The sequence below is a fragment of the Siphateles boraxobius genome, unplaced genomic scaffold (genome assembly GCF_051911475.1).
Source record: "Siphateles boraxobius isolate OS27281-9 unplaced genomic scaffold, OSU_SipBor_1 41, whole genome shotgun sequence".
Taxonomy (NCBI): Eukaryota; Metazoa; Chordata; class Actinopteri; order Cypriniformes; family Leuciscidae; genus Siphateles; species Siphateles boraxobius.
Window position 1 is genome coordinate 8,143,415 of NW_027509042.1, and position 19,847 is coordinate 8,163,261.

The 19,847-nt window shown below is 38.2% G+C and overlaps 1 protein-coding gene across 1 annotated transcript in view; it reads left to right on the plus strand.

Moving 5' to 3' along the window:
* The window catches only part of shq1 (SHQ1, H/ACA ribonucleoprotein assembly factor), a 50,841-nt gene that overhangs the window by 26,304 nt on the left and 4,690 nt on the right, over positions 1-19,847 (plus strand). The window contains exon 11 of the mRNA XM_077198102.1: positions 7,133-7,253. Within this exon, the coding sequence (XP_077054217.1) occupies positions 7,133-7,253 (121 nt within the window). The remainder of the gene's footprint in view (positions 1-7,132; positions 7,254-19,847) is intronic.

Below are 19,847 nucleotides of genomic sequence, written 5' to 3' on the forward strand. Positions count from 1 at the left end.
AACACTTGACCTGATCCTCACCCTATAAACCCTGCAGTGCTTCCACCTCATTACAAGAATCCCTGCTGCCAATGAAAGCGAGCGTATCTCTTTCAACTTCATATCTCCATAAAGGCAGGTTTCAAATTATCCCATTGATGTTTGTTTGACCAAGTCATATGACAGACAAATAAACAACTCTTAAAATCAACATGAAATCTGATTGTATGTTTGTGTGTCTATATATATATGTATGTATGTATGTATGTATGTATGTGTGTGTGTGTGTGTGTGTGTGTGTGTGTATGTGTGTATATATATATGTATGTATGTGTGTGTGTGTGTGTGTGTGTGTGTGTGTATGTGTATATATATATATATTTTTTTTGTAGATCTTTATAATCTTTACATTTTAGTAACCAATAGCACAATAATAATGTATTAGGCTTCCGTTATGGGTCATTTTGCTTTTAATGACTTTTCTGTAGTTTATTTATTTTTTTCATATGTTGAGATATTCTTGAAGATGAACTTGACCCTCAACCTTCATGTCTTGGTCAAAAAGCCTTCTCCAAAAACTATTTTGTAAAATAATAAACATCTTAAATAAATAAAAATTAAATAAATAAATTTAGCTATCTGACCTTTTTTTAATTTTTATTTTACATAAATTATTATTATTATTGTTTTATGCCCATAATAACATTCATAATATGAAATCTAATATTATTAATACAAAAAAATAAGAATGTTTAGATACTGTACTGTTTTTTTACTGTAAAATAATTTATGAAGTCCCATCCCACATATTTTGTTCTCAGTAAATCTCGGAAATGCATCGCACTACAGAAGCGCGAGTTGCGAATGCTATTTCATGTTGACTTTAAGAGACTAATGACAACGAGAGCTTGACAGGCAACCCTAAATTCATCCACAGCAGACGGTGTTGCTCACTCTGGACCAAATTTAACACAACGCTCACCAACCCTCCCTGAACAGCAGGGTGCTTTGGTAAAAGACATTTTCCATGACAAGTAAGTCAACAGATTGGTCATGTCTTGGTGTGCTTAGTCTTGCTGTCCTGTCAGCGTAAGTGGGAGAGGGGGTTAAGAATGAGGGAATCCGAGAGGGATGTCTCCTCACTTCTGAAGAAATCAGCAAATCTGCCGAGTAGACACTGTTGCCTTTGATATCTCTGCGAGAGGAGCAACCTTTAAATCAAAGAAGCCATCTGTGGGAGAGACAGAAGCGCTGTGTAAACACATTTTAGGGCGTGTGTGGTGAGATTATCCAACACATGTTGATTTCGCTCATAAAAAACTGCAATTAAAGAGCTTATAAGGTTTGGGATTAGCAAGGTATGGTTCAGAGACTACATGACAAAACAAGATTAGATGAGCAAAATCACACTTCATTGATTTCAGGTTCATGTCAGGTACTGACAGCTTTCTGCACTGACTGAGGCCACGTCCACACGAAGCCGGTGCGTTCCCTATCCGATCTTTTTTTTTCCTCGTTCTAAAAAAAAATTCCGTAAACACGGCGTCGTCTCAAGAAATATCTGCGTACACACGAAACCACTGAAACCGACTGAAAACGGTGTAGTATACATGCCAGACCAGTACGAGACGATGTAATTCGACTTGCGCATAAACCTTGCGCGCTGTATACAATAATATACAGTAATATTAGGCACAGTAGCTTCTTTTCTTTTCTTTTCTTTTTTACCAAGAACTTTATTGAACAATATGAAAAACTATACAGTAAATGGTACGAAATAGGGATGAGTCACGATAGTCGATTAGTTAGCAGACGCATAAAGCTTGCCACAAAGAACCGGCAAATAGCCTAATCATTATGAATCTGTCAAATATAGCAATTAAGGAGAAATTTTAATTGTTTTTTAATAAACTAGTGTTTTGTGTGACGATGCTGACTCGCCACCTTCGCAGTATTGTGAATGTGCTTATAGAGAGAAATGCACACTTCATATGGATTATTAGAGTTGTCTGTTTCTTTTCGTTTTGAATTGTTTTGTTTAAAAGTAGACATTTCAAGCTTAGATATATTTCTGAGTTTATGTTCATTTATGAGACAAGCTCCAGTTCTCGTGCGATGCAAGTTATATCGCGTCGGCGCCTCCATGTCCTGATTATAGGCTATTGTCTGCTATATTTCCAGGCAATTTTTTAATGAAACATTGATTAAAATTAAGATACAATTTATACAAAACGAAATTCACTTTAAAGAAAGGCTTTATACAAAACAAAACTTAATGAAGTGGTCAAAATGATGTGTCTCGATATTGCGCATCTTACTCACGCTGTTCACTTTTCATATAGGGCCTAATCAACATAATGGAAAAAATACCATTAAAACATAAATATGAAACTAACTTTTCTTTAATGTCTACAACATATAGGCCTACAGTACAGAGAAATTTAATGTCGGAGCGAACGCCGTGTAACTGGTGAGCATGAGGGGCAGAGGTGCGTTTTTTGAATAATAATCAAATAATTCCCAGCGATCGTTGAATATTATGTTTGCTTGACATGCCCATCTCTACAAAATACGAAAAGTCTTAATCAGACAAAATACAAGCATCATAGCATAAGAACGAAATATAAATAAATAAAATAAAAATACATTAAAGTAGGCCTAAATGATAAATAAATAAATAAAAGAGGCTCAGTAGCTTCTGAAGCATGAACTCAAGCAAGTAGTCGCAGTTGTTGCTGTTATGGCTACTGATTTAGCGTGTCTGACTAGTCGACACGTGGGGTGATGACATCATCGTTTCACAAAATATACAGATTGGCCGTACACACGAAATCGCAAGGGCGTCGTTTTCAGATTTATCCACTTTGGCACCCGGTTTCAAAAAATAGCGGTTTCACTCTCCCAAAACGCCGGATCCGTGTGGACGAAACGCCAATACGATAAAAAAATTATACGTATACAGCGAAACGCGTCTTCGTGTGGACGGGCCCAGAGAATGATGTACTGATGGAAGATTTCATAAAGAAACATTGTTTGCAACACATTTTAGACCCATAAATGGTTATTCAGTTTTAGAAAAAAAAGGTAGCATGTTTCTCCATCAGGAACTGATTGAATTGTGAAAAATTGTCTACCTATGAAGTGATTGAAAAAGGAATAAATTTGGAGATGTCAACTGGGAATTTTTTTTTTTTGATGAAAAACACATTCATTTTTTTCTGGTGAAATGGAATATGTTACACGACTGAGCCTTTCCCATTAAGACCAGGGATGTGTATTAAGAAAGTAATGGGATCGGTTTAGCTTTCAGGTTGACTTTAAAGACCAGATAAAAAAATTATGATCCAGTCAAATCAAGATGGATAAAGCCTACAAAGTCCCACCCTGTGTTATTTCATTCTTTAATGCTTGGGAATACCATTTCAGGCTGTATTTTAAAGACTATATAAGTCAGACATTTAAAAGTTGAACCTTGATAATAATATCAATTATAGATGTACATACATTTGTATATACAGTAAATGTTTAATTGATCCCTGAGGATCGTAACTAAACACAGACAACATTTACAATAACCAAGTCTCATTTGTAATGAGATTTGATGAATTAGTGCAACAATATACAGGGCAACTATTAAAGGTAGGGTAGGCAATTTCGTTGAGGTTAGCAATAAGCTAGCTTTGAAATCATAAGATCCCACCCTCCCTTTAAAACACATGATCGCACACGGCAGAGCAGAGTCCGCAAAGTATCACAAGATGAGAGACGGCATTAAATTACCTAATGTCACAAAGCACATAACATCACAATAATAAAACTTAGAGCTTTGACTTGTACCATCTGACTGCTACAGATTAATTTCGGCATTGATAGTATAGAAACGCATAATTTTATGCGGGTAGAATGTCACTGGGTTGCCATCTCTTATTTATGGTTGTTAACGCAGCATAAGCTCGTTGTTTTGGTTCATGAGGAACTGTAAAAGGCAGCTGCTGTTTGTTTGCGGGTGCTCTATGACACCTCAGCATAGCCTCGTGTAATGCGCTGTGACGTCTGGGCGAACATGGTGCACAGAGGTATGCAAATGCATATGTTGACAGGCAGGTAGGACTTTTTTTAGTCCTGAGACTTCCACAGAAGATACATGTTAGAAAGAAGAAAAAAAAAGAAAGAAAAAAAAAATATATATATAGACCACCTCTATTATTGATTGCTATTCAGGATGTGAAGAGAATTTAAACCAGTATAAGCACAGGTGTTTATGAAAAACATTGCCTAACTTTAATGTTAAGCTGATATCTGCCATATCAAGTATGTAGAAACACCTGCTAGTAACCAACAGTACAGACTCAGTGATTTAATCTCAGGACATCAGCAAATGAGTGTTGAACGTTCTGTAATTGGTTTGAAATTGTATTTTTAGTTTAGTAGTCTGCCCCTTTTTAAATTTTACAGGATAGTATCAGATCCATCTGTTCTCTGAAGTTTAAACTGGTTCTCTTACTCTTTTCCTCAAGGTACAGATTTCTAAACACACCGCTGGGTTTCACTCAGAATCTGTGATATTTCACTCCAGTTTACAATTTGGAGATTTACTCCCCTTTAATGAACGGTAACAGCGGTGTGACCCCCCCCCCAGAAAGCAGGATATCCTGTGACACTTTGACTCCTGGGTAATTAATTTGTCGGCGGAACATGAATGGAGGTGTGTATCTGATGTGTGTGTACTCTAATTTGAGGCACTTCGTTTAACCAGCAGTGAAAGCAAACAGTTGTAGGTAGTAGGAAAACAAACCCATTAATGATCCTGCACGAGAAAAGCCATGAAGGAAACGCTATCCAGGGGTAAATATTTGAACAGCCCTCTGGCAGCTTGTCTGGTTGTTCTCCGAGAGATCCTGCTGAAGTCAGCGGCCCTCAAGGAGATTGAGGAGGGAGACTATGGATAACGGCCTAAAAGATGCACTGTGGGCAAATATAAACACTCATATATAATCTGAACGTTCAGGGGCATGCCTGTATTTCATTTAGCTGCATAGCTTGGATTCAGTTTCCACTTGTTTTGCTCTGCACTGCTATGGGCTTTATCAGTTAGTACAGTGTTTCCCAACTTTTTGCCATCGTTACCTCCATAGCACCATATTAAATACACCTTATATGTACTAGGTACTAATCAGGTTTAATTGTTTTCTATTTGTATATATTTTAAAATGTTATTTATTTCTGTGATGGCAAAGCTGAATTACATGCTAATATGCTGATTTTCTGCTCAAGAAACATTTTTTATTATCAATGTTGAAAACAGTTTTTGTGGAAACGATATATATATTTTTTAATTTGAGGATAAACTTCAAAAGAACAGTATTTATTTGAAATAGAAATAGTTTGTAGCAGGAATTTACTGTAAATTTTGATCAATTTTACTTTATACATTGTTTTATCTTTTGGTTTGGAAGCAGGTTCATTTTCATGGCATTTTAAAAGCCCTTTTACATCATTCAGTGCTTGACCTTTTGTTTTTTTTGTTTTTTGCTAAGTTCTGTCGTAGCTTATTGAGATTCATTGTTTGCCTCTGCAGAAATTGTCATCTTTAAGCCAACGTGATCAATCTTAAAAAGTACATTGCCGTATTCACGATGATAAATGTAGGCCATTTGATGTGGCATAATTTGATGTCAATGTTCTTTAACGTGATTTTTGCAGCTGTTTCACGAGTATAGCTCCTTTGTTCACTCGTGTGAGGTTTTTCCACACAGACAGCAGTCAGTGTTACTGTTTGTATGATTAATAAACTGATGGTTTAAGGCTGAATCTTACCAAGTTTGTCAACAACAAATCCAGGACATATTTCACACCAAAATCAAAGAAAAATATGATGCCTGTTTGATGGACCTTTTATTTTGTTAGGCATTTTACAATATTCTCATGACAATTAAGAAGACATCTTTCTCCCCTCAAATGTAGCTGTGTATGATGACATATGTTTTGCAAGTAACATATGAATCACAAATGTATCATTATATTATAGTAGAAGTTTTACCAGTGACTTTGATGTCACAAATCAAGATAGTAGAGAGTGAAAGACTGATAATGGGTTTTATTTTCTTAATGCTAATTTTTTATTATTTACTTTCTTTTGAATTTTTGGATGAAATATGACCTAGGCATATTTTTGGGCAAGCTTTGTGAGATTGTGGACCTTTACCATCTGTACTTCCAGGGCCCAAATCTCATCTTGTCACCCCATTCCTCCTCTTCCTCTTCTTTCTTCTCTTCTCCTCTCTTCAACTTCTTCCCCTGAGACGCCTGATTGCAGCACATGATTAACTGGCTCAACATGCAATCTAAACCCAGCACACACTGCACCGCACAGTCCCACAGCTGGTCTTTGGAAGAATCCAAAAGCTTTCTTTTCCTCCACTCTCCCAGGGAGCAGTGAAGAAAAGTAGAAAAACCTTCAATTAAAGATGGATGAAAGAATGGAGAAAGACACAGTACGGTTCAAGTTCCTGGAGTTTTTCTCGCATGTCCTGAAGCTGGAAGCCACGGCGGCTGCTCTGGGTAAGAGCTCCAGCTTTAATGGGAACCAAATGTTTGTGTAAGGCTTTCCTCGGTGCGAGTGCACTGTTTGTTTTCTGAGGCGGCTGGAATGTCTCCACCGGCTGCCAGGCTATTCTGTGGGCAGCTCGAGAATCCTCGGGGTCCTGCTTTCACTTCACAACTGAGCCCGTTGCTTTGCGCAGAGGGGATATTTTTGCACCTTATTTGGGAGACGGGTGTTATGACAACAAATATCATTGCAGCGGCATGGTGCCCTTAAGGTGTTTGTGTGTATGTGGGTGTGTTTTGTGTATTGTGGAAGCATCTGCCAGAATGGAAAAAACAATCTCAAAAAGCATCTGCTTTGAACAGATTTCCCTTTTTTGCTCCAAAAAAGTTGCACAGTTAATTACTAACTCCACTGTCTTTACTGCTTAAAAAATATTTTTAAAATAAAGATGAATTTACTGTTATAAAAAATAATGGCAAACTATTTTCATAGAATATAGATTCAGTTAAGTGTTTGTTTCCCCACTGGTTTAAGCATAAACCTTGCTAATAAATGCATACTTCTGTGTTTAGGCTGATTCAGTGCATGTTTTCTTTGTCACAGGGAAGGCCTGCATCCTGAAATCTCTGCTAGCCATCCATAAGATCTTCCGGGAGAACGATCCAGCCTATATCCTCAATGACCTCTACATCACAGACTACTGCATCTGGATCCAGAGGATCAAGTATGTTCAGTCCAGTCCAGCCTGAATCATCCAACCTGAAATGAACTAGGTCCAAAATCTGATAGTCTGCTAATCATGCCATGTTGATGAATCCCTGTTGAGAGTTAAACCGCAGGTTCGCTCAAGCAGTGAGCCTCAAGAGATAGTGTTATAGTGATTTTACTAGGGGTAAGAGGTCTTTTTAGAATCTCACAATATCAAGTCCAGGTCACATTTCACACCAAAATCAAAAGATGAAAATAAGAAATTGTTTTGCATAAAGAGATTCCTGCATTTTGACATTTCCATGACGGTTAACCACATTTTCACCACATCAATTAAAGTACTAATACTACCATGAATTTTTTTTTAAATTAAACTATAAATGTATATAATTAATATGTTACATATTTAAATAACTTTTTTTAATAAAAAAAGTTGTATTCTATAAGATTTTTTTGCATTACGATATTAGAATTTGCGTGAAAATTTTCATGAAAAATGTCAAAATGGTCACAAAAATAGGCTATATTTTCTTAAGGCAAACGGTTTATTTGCTTATTTATTTTTTTTGGGTTAATTGAAGCGCCATAAATGTTTTTGACAGATTTGGTGAGATTTACCTTCTTAGGCACAATGCGAAACAGAGTGCCTAAAACCAGCAAGCAATAATATGACAGTATGACATATAGGGCTGTCGCGATAACCGCAATATTGCAGTACCGCGCTACTAACAGGCCAACCGCAGAGGAATGCAAGTAACCGCAGCAACCGCGAATCGCGTTTTCTTTTTCCATAAGGCCACCCTTCGTAGTTCGTACCATGTGTATTGAATGTTAAATAAGTTAATAATGATAACTTAGAGATTGTTTATCATGGTGATTTGTACAGAGGATTCGTGGATTAGGACTTAAGCCTAAACAGACAGTGAATGAGATCGACTGAGTGCGTGCGATTACCTGCGTCTGTCTTTGAAGTGAAGTCATGTATATTCGTGAAAAGGTTGCCGTTTCCAAGGAAAGAGAAATATTTGTCGTAGGCTATCATCCTTTTAACGTGTAAGGGTATTTACCATGAATGGCGTCAGCGCTGGTCAGCATTACACAGCGCGAGGAAGCCGTGGGGGGAAAGCAGCGAGTCACGCATTGAATCAATGCCATTGTCTCTTAAGTGAAGGATTGCTTCAGCTTTGCCCAAAATTGAAGCATTGCTGGCCAGCTGAGCCTTGAAAAGTTAAGCTCAAAGTTAAAAAATAATTAACACTTTGTTTCATTACATCTATCATTTAAGGAATCAGCTTATTTGAACGTTTTCGTTGAATGAACGGTTTAATGACTCACTCAAAGACAGTCCGTTGGCGTAACAACTTAGCGCTGAGTGACAGTCTTTCAATGTGCAGAGACGCTGTTTAGTTTCGGTTACATTGGTTACATTGTTTACATTGTTTTTGTGTATGCTGACCACATCATAACACGTATTTATATAGTAACAAATAAATATAAATAGATAAATAAATAAATAAATAAATGGCGGTAAAACCGCATATCGCGCTATTGAGCCACTCAAAATTACCGCAAGGGAAATTCCTTCACCGCGACAGCCCTAATGACATAATGAAGTTAGAGTCCAAATGGTCCATTTCATATATTTTTTTGTTTTAGTTCAGTCTTAGTTAGTTAAACAGAACCACAGTGCTTGAACTTGATTCATGATGAATGGTATCGCAATCATGATTGTGCTCGCCATTTTTTGTAACAACTTCCACGTTTAAAATGCGAACTATAGCATAATTCTGTAATGAGATATACTCTGCTTCCCGGCTGGTGTTCAGCTAAAGTTGTACGCTTGTCTATAAAGAGTCCAGTTGAAAAATGTGCTTCTGAAATTGTAGGCCCGGTGCCCAGACGTGATAAACGTCCTGCGGGGATTACGCAGAAATTTTTCAGTCCAGTGTTTTGCCAAAGTGTAGGTTTTCTGGCAAGAAAATGTCCTTGACAGCTAATTAATAATGGATGTGTAAAATGACAGAGTTTAAATGTGCCTGTTTTCTCAATGAGACAAAGAGAGAAAATGAGGGAAAGAGACGGAGAGAGCAGAGGTGGGTACAGAGACTCTTTGTCCATGCTCCACAGAGAACTGCACAGTTCCACTGTCAATGTGCTGGAAAACTCAGTCCCTCTTAGTTACGGAGAAGAAAAAGCAAAAGGGCAAATTAGGCAAAGCACTATCATGTCTTTATTCCCTTCCTCTTACAGTATATTTAAAGTAAAATGAACATAAAATATTAAAAGGCAGGGAAATGTGTGTCCTTAGTGTTCCCCATCGATCACTAAATGCATCATCTGAGGCATCAATACCATTGACCTGCAATTGAGTTCTTGTGTTTCTCTTTTCCTCTCCGTCTTTGGTACTTTATTGAACAGAACTGAGGAAAAACAGACCGGAGAGCTGTTGAAAGGCGCAACTTGCAGGATCTGTGACAGCACTCTAGTGCCGCTGATGTTGTCTTAGTCATACTTGCCTTGAGGCATTTGACATCTCTCAACATCACACTGAAAATTGATTTCCAGCTTGCTTCCTGTTAGAGTATCTTTAGTTGTCTTGAAACAGTGCTGCAAACTTTTCCTTTGAGTTGAGACAAAAAACCCTCTTGTCATGGGAAGTGACTGCAGGAGACTTTCTCCTCCTTTTAAGTTCTGGAGCATTTGATCAAATCCCCACTGCTCTGGTTTGTGTAGATCACTCCCTGTTATCATAGCAGGTTTGTTGTGACAGTGTTTTCAACATCTGACATATCCTCTGTCAGATTATTTAAACAATTTTCTCTTACAGAAAATCTCCTTCCAGAAGGACGCCCCAGACCAGTTATCTAAGCGAATTATCTCTGGCTGCGTTCACAGCGGCAAAATGCAGTTGTCAGCATTGTTTTAGAATGCAAAGTTGTTCAGAATTCAGAATTTCCATCCATCCATTCATCCATCCACAGACTTACAGATAAATAGAACGAAAGAACGATGGATGGATGGAAAATTTTGAGTTTGAAATCAAAAGAATGATGGATGGATGGATGGATGAATGAAAATTCTAAATTTGAAATCGAAAGAAGGATGGATGGATGGAAATTCTGATTTTGAAATCCATTCATCCATACATACGTACAGATCGATAGATAGAATGATCGTTGAATCAATGAATGGGTGGAACTTCTTAATTTAAAATCCATTCATCCATCTATCTTTTTGTCACTGTATTGATGGATAGCTTTCAAATTCAGTCCATCGACTGAAAGTACAATGGATGGATTGATCGAAATTCTAACATTGAAATCCATCCATGGTTCTGTCTGTCTGTCTTATCTTTCATTCGGTATCTCTATCGCTCTATCTACCTAACCGTAAAACTTTAAGGATTTTCAAACTTTTTTCCAAACGAGTCCTCAAGACCGCATCCAAACTTGCCTTTTCTAGTTAAAAATTACAAGCATTTAAGTTTATTTAAATGTTATTTTACATCATTCTACTTACTTGCTTCCAATTTTGAATTGTAATTCTTCATCCTGTTCCTATAGGTTTTTTGGTGTGAAATGTGGTTTAGTGAATTTTAGGGGTGTCGAAATTAATCGTTTCTATGATGCATCGGGATGCAGACGAGGACGATTCGATATCGGTTCAGTAATAGACCATAACCGGTTATACTGACGCTTTTCTGACGTCATATGTCGCGTGTGTGCTTTGTCGCGGTAGCATACAATGGCAGAGGAGGCGAGACGCGAGTGCGACTAATTAAAAATGCTCTGAATACTTTAAAAGCCTACATCTCTTCTGGGCACATTTTGGATCTAATGAACAACCTGGTAAGCATGACCTGGAGAAGACACGCGCTGTGCGTGCTCATGTCACGCACACATAGAGCTGATTTAAGTATCCGAACCCGATGGTCAAATTACAATTATTCTGTGTTGTTACGCATGATTATAATGGATGATCGTTACCTTCAACAGTGGGCTCGGCGACGGTTTATGCGCGCATCTCTATGGTAACATTATACACTGATGAATGAGCGCTGCTTTTAAATGAACATTTCTTTACAACAAAATTGATTTGACACAATTTCATTTACTAAATGGCATAAACAGGCTTTACTCCCTTGAAACTTAAACTGGAATGTCACTGTTTCTGTCAGTGCGACTTCCCGAACAGGCGAACACGCGCGCGCACGCACGTACACATCACTTTTGGAGTAAAAATTTAAATTGCAGATGCAGGGCACCGCAATGCATCGCGATATCGAATTGAACTGAATCGATGACATGATAATCGTAATCGAACCGAACCGTGAGACCAGTGTAGGTTCACACCCCTAGTGAATTTGCCCCTGACTGTGTGAACGTAGCCTTTGTGAGATCTCTGGATTATAGATGTTATTCAGTCTCATCTGTGGCAGCAGTTCCTTCTCAAATCTCTTATCGGCAGTCAGACACGATCAGCTGCTGGTGATGAATGCTGGGATTAATAAACACTGCCCCTGAGGGATGATTTATAGTGTCTCTCTCCAATCTGACCAGCTTTCTCACTCTTGAAGTCTTCCAGACTGCTGGAATGTCATGCTCAAATTTATGACGTCTTGAAGACTTCAAGTGTGATTTAAATCTCTGTACTCGCCCTCCGATCAACAACGAAACAAAGTGGATTGAGTTGGACACTCCTCTTTCTGGCTTTTTGACTGACACTGCTCAATGAATCATTGTTCGACATTCTGATGGCAACATGCCTGACAATCGCCACTATCACTCAGTCCTTCTATGTATGGTTGGAATAGTGTCTCTACAAATTGTCCCATATTCATCCGCTAATGCAGATGTTCCCAACTTTTTATCTTAGCTGAACCTATATGTCGTAACTTGTTTATTAAAGTAATATTCATTAATGAGTTACTTATCAGGGTGTTTCAAACCTGCATTTTTCTGATATCCAATTTGGAACACAAAACATTAGTTTAAAGCAGAACTAAGCACCTTTTTTACCTGAACCGAACAGCTTTGGAGTCATTGTAATGTTTATATTACTGATTTAGTGTTGAATGGTGGTCGTCTCGCACCCCCTTGGTGCTTGTGAGCCGCAAAACCACCCTTGCAACTTTGGGCCGGCGGCCTGAGTGTTAGGAAGTATCGTGTGATATCAGGTCTCGCGAGGAAACGAATTACTTTACGGCACTGCACGCGTACACGCCCCCATCCAGGATACGGCTAGCTATAAGAACTACTATCGTCCCATGGCAAAGCTGGCATATAAGAAGCAGAAAGCTAGAAAAGCATTGTCGGAGGAACAGAGAAAGAGGAAATGGCAGACTGACCGAGCGAGGATTCAGACACGAGTAAACATCGGACCTGCGTATTCAGAATGGCGAAAAAAACCGAAGAAAGCACGGTCTGAAGAGTCTAGAAAAAGGTAACGAGAATCTGGCAAACGAGGAACTGGACAAGAGTCCCACTCGCTCAGGCTTTCACTGTTAAAGTTGATTCCTGCGATTATCATGAGAACAGTTGTCAATATCTCACATAATTATCAGGACATAAATAAGCCTACATGTTGTAAATAGAGTAAATGAGCGCAATTTGCAAACTATTATGATAAATTGCAATAATCATGTCTAACAACATCATAACGGACATTGTTACGAAATCAGGGCTCTCAAGTATCACGCATTGAGCGTGACAGTCACTCATTTCGGTCTTTTGTCACGCTCTCCCGCCACACATTGTATTTCTCATGCTGAAAAAATATTTGTAATATATTTAATATGCCAAAACTCTGGCCGCGCCGCTCTCACTGTGGAACCGGCAGGAATCAAGCGCGTCTCCTCTGGTGTTGTTCGTCGAGCTACACAATAGCCAATCAGAAAATAGCACTATTGTATATGGGTAAGATTTAACGCAACAACCAATGACAAAAATGTATCTGTCGGCTGGATGTCACTCTTGCCTGTCTTCAAAACTTGAGAGCCCTGCGAAATAATGCGACGTACATGATACACTTTATTGGTGTCATCTGGCATTTAGGCTCAGGTAAGCCTAACGCGGTAGGCTACTTTATTATTATGAAGTGCAGAGGCCGTGAGTGCAGATACGCTCTGCGTGAGTGGTGTTTACGACAGTAACGTCAAATACAAGTACTCTACAGCGACTCTAGGGATCGCTGTTTGACAAAAACAGAAATCCTGCATAGTGCCGCTTTAAGACTCTTCATATGGTTGTTGTTTTTATTCTTTTCATTTAACAGACTGTCAAGCTTCACAAATATTTTCACCATAATAGTTATATACCATAAACGTTTTCAGAAGACTAAGGAATATAGGAAGTGTAATGGACTTTTTCTTTCGAGTTTGACATTCCTTGGCCACTGTAAAAAGATGGTTGTATTGAAACCACTGTTTTTGTGGAATTGTATGAGGATGAGTAAATGATAGATGCATATGTTCCATTTGGATGGTATTAATTAGAATTTTTTTTAAATTTATTTTAGTATAGCATTTGAATTTGTTTACTAACTTATATAGGAATTCCTAGCACACACATGGTAAACGGGAAAATTGCAAGTTTGGGAATGAAAAGTACTAAAGACCACTAAAATAGTTTAGTTTTGTTTGTATTCTTAGGTTCATACATGTTCAAAACAATAGACATGGGGGAGACAAAGAAAAGCAGTTTTGCATTAGCAAATATCTTTGAATGTATGCATGGAATGATCTCTGTGGTCCGGAGAGCCTGCAAAACAACTCGTTTGTACAAAAAGAAAACTCATGTTTTGCCTACAGACATTAGCTAAGCTTGCAAAACTTCCACACTATATATACAGTTGTCCTCCGTTTCAAAAGTCACCTTACAGCAGCTCTGCAATCAATTACAATCAGTGCAGATGAGGTTCTGCTACACATTTCAATGTGGCTTCAACGTGTGCCGCTGATGCCATACTCTGAGACCACTGGCATTTTCTTATCTTTTCTTCCCCCTCTCATCCAGCATTCAGAATCATTCCAGTGAGTCGACTCTTCGGCCAGTTCAGAAAGCAGATAAGATAAGTTGGAACTTACTGTGTTTCACTAAGTGCAATGGAGCTGTTATCTGACAGAGCCTTGCTTTTCATTTTCCCTTTGTTCAAACTCCTTAATTGGGTCAGTCGGATTCCGAATGGCAACCATGGCAACCTGTTAAAGGTGAGCTTAAGGGTTTATCTTTTGACAAGATGATAAAGTTGCTTTCTCTGTCAATTACCCCTTTTCCACCAAAAAAGAACTGGTTCAGAACTGGTGCTGGTTCAAAGTTGGTTCGGAGTTGGTTCAACTTGCGAACCTTTTCAGAACCTGTTTGTTTTTCCACTGACTAGAGCGCCCAGCGAACGACGTCGTTACGTCACTGTGTACGTCGCCATACGTATTAGCTAGAAACGCTTGCAAGTACAACATTACTTTGGGATTATCTCTTACTCGTGTACCAAGAAGGCTTTAAAAACAATTGAAATATGTAAGTCTTTTAATCTTTTCCTTTGATATGTAATCTTTTCTGATTAGTTATGTACCCCTGTCTTGTGTCTTTTTTTTGTTTTTTTGTTTATTTGTTCTATATTGTGACTGTTTTCTTCTTTGCTTACATAATGTTTTCAATAAAAAAAAATTATAATAAAAAAAGCTAGAAACGCTTGCGCCAACTTCAAGCATAACAGTTACAATGGCGGACTACATCGTGTTTCTGCAAATGTTTCTCCTGGCTTTGCGGTTAGAAAAGATGTTTAGAACACATCTAAACCCGCCCACAGCCCCCGACGTAAGCATGACGTGGTAAAAGAACAGTTCTAGTACAGCAAAGAGTTGGTGCCGCTTTGGAACCAGTTTTCCTGGCCAAGATCCGGTTCTTTGGCTGTCGAAACACAAAGAACTGGTTCGCGAGTAGGCACCAGCTCCGAACTGGCTCTCAAAATGCTTTGGTGGAAAAGGGGTAGTTGAGAAACGACACATTGTCAGAGTATTGACACTCATCCAACTGTTTTTCTCCAGGGACTCGAGCCCCTTGCTTGAGGGTAAAGAGGTCTGCAGGGGCCACATGGGTCAGGGGTTTCGTAAAGCTTTGTGGTCAGTTGCCCCAGAGTGGACATTACTGTTGTCAGTTAGTGTCAAATCACGACAGAGGAAAGAGGTGTGAGAAACCGTATTTTCACTTCTTGCATCAGTAGCCAAGTGAATTGTGAATTCTCTCTCTAGCATTGAGGGAAATCAGGCTTAAAATATCTCGGTTTGGTGTGTGTGCTGGTTAATAGCACTGTTTAGGTTATTAAGTATTCCTGTCACTTCAGTTTGGATGGCTTTGAGTTTGATCGTGACCTTTTTGGTTTTGTTCTCTGACATTTTACTAGCTTTCCGTCCGATTCGAGAGGTTTACTTATGACCGTACTGATCAGCTTGGGTGTTGTTTGGAAAAAATGGGTAATGACTGCATCTTGATTGTAAAAAGTAATTAATAGTATTGGACTGGACTATATAGAAGTATAGAAGTACCTGCAGGTGTCTTTGTCACTTATGATTGATGTATTCTGTAACTAAATAATGTCTAAATAATAGGGGTTTACTTAGTAAAGGTTGATTTAAATGTTGTTTTTTATAACCAATAATGATACAACTTATTTTTGTGTAAGTATTCAATAACCAAAATGCAAAAACTTTCAATAGTTTGATCATCACAATCAAGTAGGGGTGTAACTATAGGCTACATTATTTCAAGATATTGCAATATAAAAATGCAACGATATGTATCGGTGATGCAAATGGTATGATATCCAAGACTCTGCTTACTGTATTTATAAGGTATTATTCACCCAAATTGTAAATTCTTTCGTCATGTACTCACCCTCATTTCAAAAGATCCAAAAAAGGTCATATCCATATCCAAATCTTCTGAAGAGACATGAGGGCTTTGTATGATAAACAGGTTTACAATGCAAATATTTGGATAAACTAACTTTTAAGTTTGGGAATAGTCATTCAGACGATTAGAACTGTGATTGATTGCATTGATCAAATGCTGGAGCGGAACTCCTCGAAGTGAAAGCACAAACATTATTTAAATCAGATTTAGTATTAGTAGTATGATTATTCAAAGCGTTTTAGATGGTTTGTTCTTATCATGTAAGTGCATTAATAGCGGAAGAGGCGGGTCATAGCGAGCACTGGGAGAATCTGTGCCTGCGGCTTGTCTTTGTAAGTGATCCAGTGAATGCCTGCATTGAAAGCACGAGTATACCACAAATTTATGGAGTTTTTAGTGACAGTAGCCAACTACATTAACCCTCTGGGGTCTTGAGGGTGTTTGGAGAATTTTTGACATGGCCTGACATTTGTGCTTTTTTCAGTTGTTTATAAACATATTAATGGCTAAAGTCTCATTACACTGTATTCAGCACAAACTGGGCTACAATAATATGTGATCAACTTGTTCTTGTTTGAGCGCAGTTCTGAGATACAGAGTGTGGGGGAGAGAGAGAGAGAGAAGAGAGGACTGAAGTGTCCCGCTGGTGTGAGGAAAGTGATCCCGGTCTTAGAGCTCAAACAGATTAGTGGATCATATACACTCTGTGTGGTTTAGCGGCATTTGAACACTTCGGCTTGTAATGTCAGTCTTATCTGTGACGGTGCTTCCAGTCTCCAGAATCCTCTCCTGTAATATGCAAAAGGCTGAATGAAACATGCCACCAATTTGCTAAATATATACCTAGAATGGACCATTCATGCAGTCACTTTGGATAAAAGAACCCGCCAAATGAATGAACGTAAATGTGGTAAGGACTTGAATGTGTACAACTCACAGTTGAGCCTTATAATGAATCATTTACTTCGTTTCAGTGACTTCATGAATCTGTGATAATCTGTGAAAGTGATCTTATGCCATTTTAAATGCTCTTAAAGACTAATCTCATTGAAAAGGTACATTTCGTCCTTGTGTCCTTGATTTGTGCATTTTAAGAGCTTAATGTAGACGCAGCCTGAGAGCTTTGCCTGAAGTAGATGAGTAATTCACCACAGGTTCACCCATCTCTCTAGACATAAAGGTCTCCACTATTTTCTCAAGCTGCCTCTAGTGTGTCTTTGTTGCGGCAGGCTTGTTTTTATTTCCCCCTTCTCCCAACCTTGAAAGCCGCCCCTTCTCGGTTAATTAAGGCGAACCACAACAGTGTCATCGTAATGACTGAATTGTGTACAACATTATCCTTCGCCCAAAAGGGGCCTTTGTTACCACCGCAAGCGTGCATTCTCTCACCACAGAAGTGAAGGAGGAGAGGGAGAGATAGAGACAGAGAAAACAAGTGAGCCTCTACAATCCTAACTCAATAATGACTTCCCACAGGGAGAAAACGAATATGGCAAATGTTTGAAGCGCCGCCGCCACTGCTACAGGATTTCCACCAACCACATTACTCCAGGAAGTGCTTAATAGTTTTATAGACCGTCTTTCTCCGTCTGAGAGCACATGGTGTTTGGTGCTTTTCAGAGAATTTTCTTTGTCCAGGGTCAGAAATTAACCAGGTGTTGGGCCAAAAATGCCCCGAAAAAGTCTGTTATTTGTTTTATTTATTTTTTTATCTGTCATCTAATATATAATAATATTATAGTCATGAGCCCCTAGTGACCTGTAGCTATCAGATAACTGTATTCACTGTCTCAGAAGCAGGTGGTGTTAATAAGTGTTTTTGTTTTTTAGGAAAACAACTGAATATGAATAAACACTCCCATTAAATACAAACTGTGACTGGAGGATTATTTAAAATGTAATCCAGCAGAGCATTTGTTTTGGGGTGGCCTATTATTTATAGATATTTGATGTTGATTTACATAATGAACAGCCATAATTGTTTATTTACTAATAATTTCAGTTAAATGGTTTTGGAAAAATTCCCTCATAAAGATTAAAAAAAGCTACTGAAAATCAATTGCAAGGGACAAATAATAACGTGAATTTCAGACATTGGAACCTTTTTAATTAATTTTTCATTTTTGAAGCTGGTCAGATGATTTCAGGTCTTTGATGGCAAACTTTTTTTATGCTGAAAATAGTACAAATTGTAAACTGATTATTTTAGCATAGTAAGCATAATCACATTGACCCCTTATGCTGGTCTCCCCCCCCAACTTTTATTACTTTTTGCCATTTCATTAACATAGCACATTGGGTCACATACATGAGTTTTGTCATTCCATTCCATTTTTAGACCTCTTTTCTCATAAAGTCTTGGAAAATATCCTGTTTCTGAGTGTGCAGAATGCTTTGAAATAATATTTCAATCAAAAAAACTCTTTTCTATTTAAATATATTCCAAAATGTAATTAATTTCTGTGATGGAAAAGCTGAATTTTCAGCATCATTGCTCCAGTCTTCAGTGTCACATGATCCTTCAGAAATCATTGTAATATGATGATTTTCTGCTCATGTTTTGTTCTTATTACATGTTTCATCAATGTTAAAAACAGTTGCGCTGCTTAATATATTTGTGGTAACTGTTATACATTCTTTGATGCATTTTTGTAACATAAAATTGTTTACTATCACTTTATCATTTTAATCCATCCTTGCTAAATAAAAGTATTAATATTTTTGAAAATATTAATTTTTAAAAACTTTTGAAAATAAGTGTAGGCCTAGGATGTTCAGATTCCGTTTCAGATTGCCTAAAAAAAAGTGCCGGCTACTCCTGTTCAAAGAAATAACATCTTTTTTCTGTTTACTTTTCTCAAGACATATATTTCAGTGATCAATGGTATTGTAGGGACATTTTATGTGTGGTTTTCTCAAAAAAGTGTTTGTACGTTATGTCATTCACCTTGTTAAGCCACTGAAAAGTGTCAAACCAGTTTAGCCTCTCCGTCTAACCATGACTTCTCCTTGACATATCACAGTCTGCCTCTTTATCTCAGATAAACACTTTCTGAAGGCGCCAAGCATACTTGTGACTAAAGCGTTGTGTGTACACAGTATCCTCCTGAGACTGTAGCGCTGCTCTCCTGCTAGGAATCCCTGTCCGCTGGCTGCCCGGGACATCATTAGGCCTGTGCGGTGATAACAAGGCATCTTGGTTCTCAGCGGAGTGTTAATTGAAGCACAGAGTTCAGCGACCCACGTCAATAGAGACAGTGCGGCTCAGACTAGAACGCTTTATCCTTTTTGTGAATGACCACGACCTCAAACCCCAGCACCCCGCCCGCTCGCTAATCACCATGGTGATGAAGGATTTGAGCGGCTTGCACATCTGAATAGTAGCCACTTGAGTTTTGGCAGCACCCGATCGCATTTGCTACATGAATAATGTATGTCTCGAGGCCCCTTGTAGTACTGGGATCTTTGCATTGAGTGTATTGTAGCAATACTACTACTACTTTTTTTTTTTTTTTCTCAGGGAAGCTTTGTCAGGTTGCTTTGCATATTGCTTCACCCCAGAGGAACTTTGTGGCGGAATGCTGCCTCTAAAATGCTAAAACTCTGATTGATGTATTTATTTTGGAGTTCAGACGTTTAATATTGCGTGCATTACATATTCACAAAATGACAAAATATTTAATGGTCATATAATATATGAT